At 42.2% G+C, this 12500-nt stretch overlaps 1 protein-coding gene across 3 annotated transcripts in view; it reads left to right on the top strand.

Moving 5' to 3' along the window:
- Positions 1–12500, top strand: part of LOC125047196 (neo-calmodulin-like) — a 372701-nt gene that overhangs the window by 354433 nt on the left and 5768 nt on the right. For all 3 annotated transcript variants that reach the window (XM_047645332.1, XM_047645333.1, XM_047645331.1), the window contains 2 exons: positions 9515–9763; positions 10638–10773. In XM_047645332.1, coding sequence (XP_047501288.1) covers positions 9515–9763; positions 10638–10773 — 385 coding nt within the window. The remainder of the gene's footprint in view (positions 1–9514; positions 9764–10637; positions 10774–12500) is intronic.

Here is a 12500-nt window from a genome sequence, read left to right as displayed (position 1 = left end):
GAACATCAGTAGAATAACAACGATGAAGATAACAGAGAAAGTGGCGCGGACGAAAGGAGCCAAAAGATACTGTCCAACAAGCTGTTAAAAAAGACATGAATCGCTCGAAATGAACCCAGCACGAGGAAAGCGCGTTTCCTGATAACCTGTCAGAGCTCCTGCGAACTGGTCTCGGCGTGAAAGCAGATCCCAAAGGTTCTATTGTTGGCGCAGCCCCGTCTCCCCGCGCACCGTCACCTGTCGACCGCCATAGCAGTACCGCTGATGAGCAATCTAATTAATGCGCTGATGGATGTGGCAAGCTATAATCATCATGGAAGGGTTTATATCCTATCATGAAGGAGGGTCTTCCTTCCCCCTTCTCCCCATTCCTTACCCTTCCCTCATATCACCCCTAGCCCTACCTTCGCTTCGGCCCCATCCCCCACCCTCCTTCCCCCAGTTCCCACGTCCCCAATCCCCTATCCCCAACCCCCCCTACCCCTCGACCCGACCTCGAAGCCATCCCCATCGTATGAGTCAGCGAACTTCCACAATGACGACGGGACTTTTCGCCGTCAAGAGGAGCAGGCACTTAGCCAAGACGCCCCCGCCACGGCACTGAAGGAGGAAGTAGTCATGAGATTTTAGGAGGCGGTTACGCTGCGGGAATCGGCTCGGGGGGATACAGCGCCCAGATCCCAGGTCGCTGTGACGGGGGCGGGAGGGGGGGGGGGGGCGAAGTCATTCAGCCGAACGCTGCTCAACTTGCCTGCGGACTCATGGGCCGGAATGCGCATTGCATGTGGAAAAGCGGCTACATGAAGAGGGCCTGCGGGCGTGGGTGTATGCATGTGTATATATGGAATATAGACACACACACACGCATATATATATATATATATATATATATATATATATATATATATATATATATGTGTGTGTGTGTGTGTGTGTGTGTGTATGTATGTGTGTATGTGTATGTGTGTGTGTATGTGTGTATGTATGTGTGTATGTGTATGTGTGTGTGTGTGTATGTATATGTGAGTGTGTGTGTCTATGTGCCTGTGTGTATGTATGTACGTATGTATGTATGAGTGTATATAACACTTTCACCATTCGGCTGCAGCGATATCGCAACCAAGGTGCAGGTTCTAGGAATAAGAAATAACAGAGCATAAACACATATCACAAGCCCATGTCTCTCCTGAGCAAAACCGGATAATAGAGTAAGCAGAGAGGCGCGTGAAGTTTACGCAAAAGTTAATGTTCGTCTTTTGTCTAAACGTTTTAACAGCAGGCATCGCGTCAGGAGAAATATGTATATATTTTTTTGGGGGGGAGAGGGGGAGTATGCATATTTTTTTCAGAATCTGCTTTGTGTCCCGCGATGAGTTATCTTCCCGCCGAGGTTCAAAGGACGTTGAACTTTCGGTGTTTCCTGGAGTCCATTAGGATTTTCAGTCCATTCTGTCTCCATTTTGGCTTCTCTGTTTATTCGTTATCCTTGTCCATCCCACTCCGTTATGACTGCTGTACACGAAGGCTGCGTGCTCCCTGTAGTTCTTACGATATTAGTAATGTCTGTAGTTCCGTGTGTCTGAGAAATCTTCTTGCATATTTGAATTTTACATCAGTACAGTCTTCTGGCAGGATCGCCTGTGAGACGTATTTAAAGATATCTGGCTAATGCCTCGACGCAAGACTACTCAACGGAAAGCTTTTAATGGGTCGTTTCAATGGGTACGTGTGAATCAGAGCGATGTTTCTGAATACATCCAAAAGATTGATCGACGCCCGGCCCCCCTGCGCCAAAGGACACCGTTGGATATAATACTCAATCGCTTAATTTCCATACACTTGTTCGTCACTCTTGCTTCTTCGTCGATTCTGATATACATCTTTTATGGGTATAAGATGGCGTTCCCATAGCAACCATAGCGGACCCTATCACAGACGCATGTTTGAAATCCTAATAGCTACTACATATTCACATGCACCCAGTTTCTTTATTTATTCATTTGAAAGAAGATACACTGGAGAGGTTTTTAATGATTGACTGAATGCAGCTTGTCTAAATAACATCGAATAATTATCATATCACCAACCCGTCAACTTAAATCATCACCAACTTAACCCATTCTGTCCCCTGTAGTTTTTGGTGAATTTTGTCACATACAGATGGCTCCACATGTGCTCAGCCGGCAAGGAGTCTATCAGTAGGCCCTAGTTACCGATCCTGATTTTCCCATTCCTTGAATTGGCGGGAAAATGTGTTTTTCTTGTTATTACCATTGCTATCGATACTGATGTTATTGTGATTGATGTTATGATTATTGAATTGTCATTAAAATATTTTAGACAATGAATTGATACAAAAGACCGTTTCATAAATTGAAAGAAAAGGGTAAACAGGTGAGATAGGTAGTTCTGATATCTGGCTATTTGGTGATTAAGAACTTGTAAAGCCATCTATATGTAAATACAATAAATAAACGTGTATTACAGTGGGCTTGGCATGTATTCTTGCCACATGGGGCGAATGGGTTAACTACATCATCTCTTAAGCAAATGAATAAATAATTGATTAAATAAATAGATGAATTGATAACTGAATAAGTAAATAAATATATAGATAGATGAATTAATTAATAGACAGATAATTAGATAGACAGAGGAGTAAATCAATAGATAGTATAGTGTATTTACCTTTCATTTTACTCATGTCTCATTCATTGTCAGCAGCTATCATTCATTTCATCTCAAGATCAATCTATCGACTCATATATCTACTTTATCGTCCATGAGATAATAACCAAGAAACACACTCCAGTTTAACACATCTAAAACGAAAGATATTACTAGCCAAAACTGGATACAAGGAAAGGTCACTTTTAAAAATTTAGCTTCGATGAATGGACAGAAATACGCACTAGGCTTATAGTATTGTTTTGTCAGTGTGTGTAGCACTGTTATAGACACTGGCGACCGTAGTGTGTCTAGATTCATTACGATATTAGAATTATTTTTATCATTATCGTCTAAGTTGTTTTCATTATCCTTGTTTAACACTATTATTTTCATTACATGCCATATTCGTGTGTTTTCTTGCTCTTCCCTTCGTTATCATTATTATCATCATGATTATTATTATTATAATTATTATCATTATTACTATTATTATTATTGTTATAATTATTATCATTATTACTATTATTATTATTATTATTATTATTATTATTATCATTATCATTATCATTATCATTATCATTATCATTATCATTATTATTATTATTATTATTATTATTATTATCATTATTATTATTTTATTATTATCATTATTATCATTATTATTATTATTATTATTATTGATAATAATAATATCATTATTGTTATCATTACTGTTATCATTTTGTATTATTATTACCATCGTTATTATCATTATTATCATTATTATTATTATCATTATTATTGTTGTTGTTGTTTTTATTATCATTATTAATGATAATCATGAAAATAAGACAATGATAATGATAATAATAATGATAACGATAATAAAGAAATGGTGATGATAATAATGATAATAATAATAATAATAATAATAATAATAATAATAATAATAATAATAACAATAATAATAATAATAATAATAATAATAATAATAATAATATCAACAGCAACAACAATAACAACAACAATAAGAATAATAATTATAATAGTAAATATACACATTATTATTATCATTACCATTATTTTATTATCATTATTATTATCATCAGCAGCATTATCATTAATGTTATTACCGTTATCATTATTGTTATTATTGGTTGTTATTTCTATTGTCATTATTACTTTCATCATTATCATCTTTTCTGTTATTATTGCCACAGTTATGATAATAGTAATAATAGCAGTTATAGTAAGAAGTAGTAATATTAACAATAGTAGTAATAGTAATGATAAGGATTATAGTACAAAAAAGTAATAGCAATAATTATATAAGTAATAACAGTAAGTAATAGTAATAATAACATTTATAATTACAGTAATGACAGGAGTATTGTTAGCATTTTTTATGATAAGAAAGAGTAATCTAATAATAACAGTAACAGGAAGTAAAATAGCAACATTAATAACGATAATAGTAACGAGAAGGACGGGGAGGGGAGGGGGGAAGGGGGGGGAGCTAGAGATGTGTCGGTAGCAATAAAAGAGGTTCCTCTATGTAATCCATGGCCATAAAAAAATCGAACTTTCTAGACACCTTTTCAAGAAAAAAATCCATCTCTTTTTTTCCCCTTTCTTTCTTCTTTTCCTTTTTTGTGTTTTTTTATATCTCTTTTGTGCATCCCTTAAGTACCGTTTAACTCGTACGCGTACTCCCTTCCTCTCTCCCCCTACCCTCTTCCTTCCCCACCCATCCTCCTCCTCCTACCCTCTCCTCCTTCCTTCCCTCCTACCTCCTTCCCTCTTACCTCCTTCCCCCCCTCCTCCTCCTGCTCCTCCTCCTCCTCCCCCTCCTCCTCCTCCTCCTCCCCCTCCTCCTCCTCCTCCTCCTCCTCCTCCTCCTCCTCCTCCTCCTCCTCCTCCTCCTCCTCCTCCTCCTCCTCCTCCTCCCCTATTACCTCATTATCAGACCTGTATTTGGCTCGGGTCCAGGAGCCTAAGCGGGGGCAGGCTCGAGACTGAGGGAAGGGCCAGGCTAGGGTAAGCTCGAGAGGGAGGCGGGGAGTAAAGACATCGAGTCCCAATCGGAAGACATTAATAGCACTCGATGAGAAAATGACGCGGTCGGCCTACGAATGGGGTCGCATGGTGCCCTCTGTCGGCGGTGCTCGGTATTATTGCGTTAGGGGCTAGGGGTATGGGTAGGGAGAGGGAGAGGGGGAGGGGCAGGGTGGTGGTTTGGAGGGACGCGGAGTAGAGAGAGATGGAGAAGTGAATGGGGAAGGACCGAGAGGGAGTGGGGACAGGTGGGGTGAGTGAGGGACAGAGTCGGGTAAGGTGAGTGGGGAGAGTTGGGGAAGTGGGGTGAGGTTGGGGTGAGTAGGCGTCGCTGCTATCTCCGTGTGACACCGTGGGCGCTCGTCGTTTTTATGTATGGAGAAAAACTTTAATGACCTGTAAACTTGCGCTTTACGAGATCGTAACGTCCGTGATTTTGGGAATATTTTTTTCGTTTTTTTTTTTTTTTTTTTTTTTGAAAATCGAAAACGGATTAATCCTCATTTACAAAACATTCAACACGATTACTCATCTTTTCCTCGCATATCATTAGCAAATTACTCAGGATATCACTCGCCTCCCAAAACGACCCGCGAGCCCTTGACATGAATATGTATCGGCCGGAGGAACACTCTCATAAACAGCAAGGGAAAAAAACGAAAACAGGGAGATTCGGCGGCAATTGCTCGCGATGCAGGCAAGCGGAGAAGCCATCCAGAAGTGCATCGCATCCTTTAGACTCCGGAAAGGGCGAAGTTTCTGGGCTTCATTCAGCTTCGGAAGCCTCGCCGCCGACCACTTAGAGCTGCTGGGAATAAAGGGCGGTAATCCCGTGGCCTGTCGACGCCGCACGCGAGGCTGAGTGCAAAGAGCGTGCGGGGAGAGAGAGAGAGAGAGAGAGAGAGAGAGAGAGAGAGAGAGAGAGAGAGAGAGAGAGAGAGAGAGAGAGAGAGAGAGACAGAGAGAGAGAGAGAGAGAGAGAGAGGGAGGGAGAGGGAGGCGAAAGTGCGCTTCATTCTCGTGAGTGTGATCCTCGGACGGGAATCACTACCGCTGATGGAAAACTTTCTGAGGAATTATTGATCCCTGATTCTGGCACATCCCGGTCCGGCGAGGGGCTGAAGCTTCATGCACGAAAAAGCGCGAACTTTCTGCACACGATATCCAAAAGGAATAAAGGGGAGGGGGGAGGGAGGGAGGGAAAGGGCTAGGAGGAAAGGTGATGGACCAGGGGGAAGGCAAGTAGGTAAGGGCCAGAAGGAGGGGGGGGGGGGAAGGGGAAGGGGAAGGGGAGGGCCAGGAGAAAGGGGAAGGGGAGGGCCAGGGGAAAGGGGAAGGGGAGGGCCAGGGGGAAGGGGAAGGGGAGGGCCAGGGGGAAGGGGAAGGGGAAGGGGAGGGCCAGGGGGAAGGGGAGGGAAGAGGGAAGAAGGAAAGTGCAAGATGGAGAGGTGAGAAGGGGAAGGGAAGGGAAAGGTCTAGAGGGAGGGAAAGGGAGGGGAGAAGTAGAGGGAGAGGGCCAGGGGAGGGAAAGGGAAGGGGGGAAGGGAGGGCCCAGCTGGGGGGATAATGTTGAAAGTCTGCGAGGCAGGGAAAGGGCCTTTCAGTTATGTACACACTTGTTCTTTGTTTTTGTTGTTGTTTTTACATTTTCCATGCAACTCACTGAACTTTTTTAACATATATTCAGATCTCCAATTATCCGTGACCAGAAACGAAGTAAAAGAACCCGACAAAAAAAAAAAAAATAAAAAAAATAAATCCAATCCTCAAACTATACAATTATAACACCAAGACGTTTTACCAGAAATAGATACAATCAGATTTTCTTGTTCATATCAATTTAGTCCCATAAAGTCTATGAACAAACACACCACAATGCCTCATTAAATAGCCACACTAATTCAACTCAATTAGGCTTTGATGATTATTACCGTGCCTTTAGAAGATATAATACTGAAGGATTGGACTGAATGATAGAAACTGCGAAGGATAGGCTAAATAATGGATATTATGAAGGATAGGCTGAATGATGGTACTTGCTAAGAATAGGACAAGAATAAGGGAAGGGTAGGCTTAGATAATGGAAATTCGGAGGACAGGCTAAATGATGGGAAACGCGAAGGATAACTAAAATAATTGAAATTGCGAGGGATAGGCTAGTTAATGGAAAATGCAAAGTAAAGGACGGAAGTATGGAAATTGCGAAGGATAGGGTTAAATCATGGAAATTGTGAAGAAGATAAATCAAGAAAATTGCATTTTTGACACCCTATTTATAATGTAGTGACGTTAATGAGCGCCGTGTTTAGTTATTATGAAGATCACTGTGACTTTTATTTATTAGTCTGACGGAAATGATGGTCGGAAGATACCTTTGATTTTGTTTTTGTTGTTTTCAAGTGGACATTATTAGTTTTCGATATCATGATCTTTGTTAGAATAAATGTGCAATTTCTAAATCTAATAATGATAATAAAGAGGACAGGGTGATTCCGATTAACTGATAATAATGGTAGTTGAAACCTGCTTGTGTTTTAGAAATTAGTAATGATGATGCCGGTGCTTGAAAACTGCATTTTATATCAGACGCAGATTTCAGAGGAAAGATTAATAGTGATCGATATGGCATTGATTTTGTGTCAGCTGTGATAATGGTAGTACTTGAAAACTACAGCAGGTTAATATCTGAATCTTTCACATTTCCTCTCTCTCTCTCTCTCTCTCTCTCTCTCTCTCTCTCTCTCTCTCTCTCTCTCTCTCTCTCTCTCTTTCTCTCTCTCTCTCTCTCTCTCTCTCTCTCTCTCTCTCTCTCTCTCTCTCTCTTCCTCTCTTTCTCTCTCTTTCTCTCTCTTTCTCTCTCTCTCTCTCTCTCTCTATATATATATATATATATATTGAGAGAACTAGAGAGAAAGAAAGAGAAGGGGGAGAGAAAGAGAGAGAGAGGGGGGGAAGAAAGGGAGTGAGAGAGAGAGAGAGAGAGAGAGAGAGAGAGAGAGGAATATATATAAATACATATATATATACACATCTTTAATAGTGATGATGATAGTCCCCGCACTAACCATGAAAGTCTTGCGTGGGGGCGGGGAGGGGGGGGGGGCGACCTTGAGAAGCTGAGTAAAAGGTCTTCTATTGGCGAGCGGCCATTGCACTTGGGGGGGGGGGGGGGGGGTATATAAAGAAAGAGGGAAATTGAGAAGGGATGAAGAGGCAAGAAATAGGAGGAAGAATGGAGGTAAAGAGCGGGGGGGGCATGATGATGAAGGGGAGGGGAGGATGGAAGGAAATACAGAGGAAGAGGGAGGGTAGAAGGAGGGGAGAGGGAGAGGGTGGGCGAAAGAAAGGGGGGAGGGAGGGTAATATGGGAGGAGGGGAAGGTTAGAAGGAGAAAAAGTGAATGAGTGAGAAGGATAGAAAGATAGGTAGAAATAGAGTAGGAGGGAGAGAGGCAGAAAAAAAGGAGATAGAGAAAGTGAAAGGGTAGAAGGAAAGAGAAAGGAGAGAGAATGTAGAAAGAAAATGTGATAGAGAGAGGGAGAAACAGCGGGCAAAACCAGTGAGAAATAGCGAAAGAGGAAGAGACATACAGTGGATAAGAGCAAAAGAGGAGGTGAGAGAAGGAGATAAAACTTTATGATATAGGTTGAAGGATTTACGACTCGCAGGGCACACAAAAAAAGGCCAAGAGGTTGCTCCATTCAACTTCCTGAGGGAAACAGAAGAGAGAGAAAAAAAAAGTTTTGCAAAGATTATCGCGCTTTTCAATCACTAAGACTGGGAACTTCGCTCTCGTGTACTCTCTTTATCCTTCTAATTACATCTACTTACCGCTTCTTCGAATATTCTGCATACAAATATTTTCCAATGCTTGTATACTTACACAGTTCCCTATATGCATACATATTCCCCTTCTTGTTCTCTTCCTCATACTTACGTACTTATTTTCCCCTCACAAATTTACATACTTACATGCCTCACACAAACTTACATATCTTCCAACATGCATTATCTCCCACATAAATATTCTACCACAAACTTACATATCTTTCCACTTACATAATTTCCCATACACGTAATCTCCCACATACAAAATTTCCCACAAACCTGCATGCATAGTCTCCCACATAAGTATTCCCCGATATATTTACACATCCTCCCACATACAAATGCTCCCACAAAGCTACATATCTTCCCACGTGCATAATCTCCCACATACATATTCTGCCTCATCCTTCCACATTTTACTGAATCCGTTCTAGACGAATAACGGTCCAACTAAGCGACCATTTCATATGCATTTTCCCCTTCGTCTTAACTCTTCACTGTGTCTGTATGAAATTACGTCGACTTTATCACCATGGAAACGACCGTAACGCTCTCCTGATATGTGGTAATCATTTTCTTCTCTTTCTTTACTTTTAAGAATATTGAAGATTACGTATTATCATCAATGTTTTTAAAATATTCGTTTATTGATTTATATTTGCGATGTTGTGTATTTTAAGAGATAATTGGAGATGGGGTTATATTATTTATTTAGTCATGGCTTTGTGTACCTTAGGAGTATTTGAAATTACATGATATCAGTCATTCATTTGTATACTTTAGTAATATTAGATATTACGGAATATATTTTTTTTCTCCCATTTTGAATAAATACCATATACAATGATGAAGACTACTCAATACCACTGATACATTCGCATCTAACCAAGTATATTTACGATGACGTCATATTAGCTACCGATTCAAGCACGCATTATCCACCATCTAACCCCCCTCCCCCCTTCTCCCTCTCCCCCCGCAGGCCCGGAGTAAGAGTGGGTCCGTCGACGCCGTTCCCAAGAGCCAAGCAGGCAAGGGCGGCACTGCTCAGAAGATCGGCACGCCCTCCAAAAACAACAACAACAAGCAGGTGACCAAGCCGTCCGCCCAGAAGACACAGGTCAAGCAGGCGCCCTCCAAGCAGGTCCAGCAGACGAAAGGAACGGGCGGCAAGAAAGGCAAGAAGGGCCACAAGCATCAGCAGTACGACCTCATCGTGACCATCGACCTGGTCAGTTCTTCAACTTTTTCCCGTTTTTGTGTGTGTTTCTCTTTTCTTTTTGTGTGGGGGGTTTTTTTTTTTTTTTTTTTTTTTTTTTTTTTTAGGTGGTTGGTATCTATTAGATGGGGAGAGTTGCATGGGAGAGAGAAGGGGAGAGAGGGAAAGAGAGAGAGAGAGAGAGAGAGAGAGAGAGAGAGAGAGAGAGAGAGAGAGAGAGAGAGAGGATAGGAGAGAGAGAGGAGAGGAGGAGAGGAGAGAGAGAGAGAGAGAGAGAGAGAGAGAGAGAGAGAGAGAGAGAGAGAGAGAGAGAGAGAGAGAGAGAGAGAGAGAGAGAGAGAGAGAGAGAGAGAGAGGAGGGAGAGAGAGAGAGAGAGAGAGAGAGAGAGAGAGAGAGAGAGAGAGAGAGAGAGAGAGAGAGAGAGAGAGAGAGAGAGAGAGAGAGAGGAGAGAGAGAGAGAGAAAGAGAGAGAGAGAGAGAGAGAGAGAGAGAGAGAGGAGAGAGAGAGAGAGAGAGAGAGAGAGAGAGAGAGAGAGAGAGAGAGAGAGAGAGAGAGAGAGAGAGAGGAGAGAGAGAGAGGGGGGGAGGAGGAATAAGAAGTGGGGAAAGTCAGGGAGAGGGAGAGAGAAAGAGAAACAGAGAGAGAGAGAAAGAGAGATAAAGAACGAAGAGAGAGATAGAAAGAATTAGATTATAGAAACACACAAAGATACAAACAAAATAAAGAAACACAGACATCCGGTAGTAAAGATAAACACAAACACAACACACTTCAAGAACCCACCACCACAACCCAAACACGTATTCGTAGACTCGCGCCAATAGCGACACACCCAACGCCTCTCACCACGCCCTCCCTCTTCCTCCTCCTCCCGGTTCCTGCAGGTGGAGTACGGACTGACAGACGACCTCGTGGCTGAGTTCAAGGAAGCCTTCATGCTCTTCGATAAGGACGAGGACGGCATGATCACGACGGCGGAGCTCGGGGTCGTCATGCGCTCCCTCGGTCAGCGCCCTTCAGGTAAGTGTCGGGCTGAGAACACTCTGGGAATGTTTTGTTATTTCTCAAGGTGTCTTCGAGAATTTGGTCATTTCTGAAGATGTCCCTGTGAATGTTCTGTTATTTCTCAAGGTGTCTTCGAGAATTTGGTCATGTCTGAAGATGTCCCTGTGAATGTTCTGTTATTTCTCAAGGCTTCTTTGAGACTTTGGTCATTTCTGAAGATGTCCCTGTGAATGTTCTGTTATTTCTCTAGGTGTCTTTGAGAATTTGGTCATTTCTGAAGATGTCCCTGTGAATGCTTTGTTATTTCTCTAGGTGTCCTGAGAATACTGTAGTCTTTTGTAGATGTCTCTAAGAATGCTCTGTTATTTCGCTAGGTGTTTCTGAGGATAGTCTGTGTGATTGTTGTTATTTCTCTATATTTCTAAGAATACTGAGAATATTGTAATTTTCTAGATATGCCTGAGAATATAGCCATTATCTGTGTTTCTGAGAATATGTTGTTGGGTATCCGTGAGAATGCTGTTATTTGTTATTGTTATTCTTCTAAATGTCCTCGAGAATATGGTAATTCTCTAGGTATTTCTGAGCATGCTCTCTCTCTCTCTCTCTCTCTCTCTCTCTCTCTCTCTCTCTCTCTCTCTCTCTCTCTCTCTCTCTCTCTCTCTCTCTCACTCTCTCTCTCTCTCTCTCTCTCTCTCTCTTTCTTTCTCTCTCTCTCTATCTATCTATCTCTCTCTCTATCTATCTATCTCTCTCTCTATCTATCTATCTATCTATCTCTTTCTATCTATCTATCTATCTATCTATCTATCTATCTATCTTTAAGTAGCCCAGAGAATATATTAATTTATCTTGGTGCCCCTAAGAATGTAGTTATTCTCGAGGTGTCTGTGTGAGTATAGTTATGCCTCCGTTAGCGTTCTTTTTCTGTTGTATTTCTAAAAGTAGATATTTCTCTTGAGTAACCTGTCGCTCATAATACTGTTACTTCACTGTCAGATTTCTCTAGCAGCTCCTCCTCTCAGATCACAAAATCTCTAAATCAAATATTTCTAAGAATACTGTTATTTCCTTAACTCATCGCCTGAGATTGTGTTTTCTACATCTATGGAGTTTGGGTAGATGGCAGTTCGATGTGTTCGACCTGTCTACTGAGAACTAACTAAAAGCACCCTTAGATAGGCCTCCAGCTCCTACTGAATCGATTGTCGTGCTTGCTGCTGTCGAGCGAGACCCGGCACCCACGCAGGTAATTGTTCCACAAAGTGACAGCGACAGGCGGGCGAATATGCCAGCTATCTGTCATCGTATCCCGGCCGTGAAGCATAGAAGGACCAGGCTGTCATGTGGATACTTGTGTGGGTGCGGTTCAAAGTATCCCCTCTGCTGCGTCAGGGTGGACGGGGCGCTGTCAGGGGCATTTCACATTTTAGTCGCTTGTGGTTGATCGCAACATCTGCAATACGTCCATCACGTGTCAGTCAGCGAACGCACAAAGCGCTGATCTCGCTCTGCATTTTGCTGTGAATTTATACCCAGAGTGTAAGACAATGGTAAACGCTCATAATTATAAACTCGGATGGCATTGCTTATGAATTCATGGCACGAGAATGATTTCCGAGAAGCGGATAATACAGTAAGTTATAAACTGTGCTTGATCCAACATGCACCGCAGCGGCCAACAGCCCTGGCACGTGAACGGGAACTTTCGAGCTGTGCGGCGCCGCGCCAGCCCAACAGAT

This window comes from Penaeus chinensis, chromosome 40 (assembly GCF_019202785.1).
Source record: "Penaeus chinensis breed Huanghai No. 1 chromosome 40, ASM1920278v2, whole genome shotgun sequence".
Classification (NCBI taxonomy): domain Eukaryota; kingdom Metazoa; phylum Arthropoda; class Malacostraca; order Decapoda; family Penaeidae; genus Penaeus; species Penaeus chinensis.
Note: the sequence above shows the minus strand (reverse complement) of the source record. Positions and strands in the feature narration are given on the sequence as shown.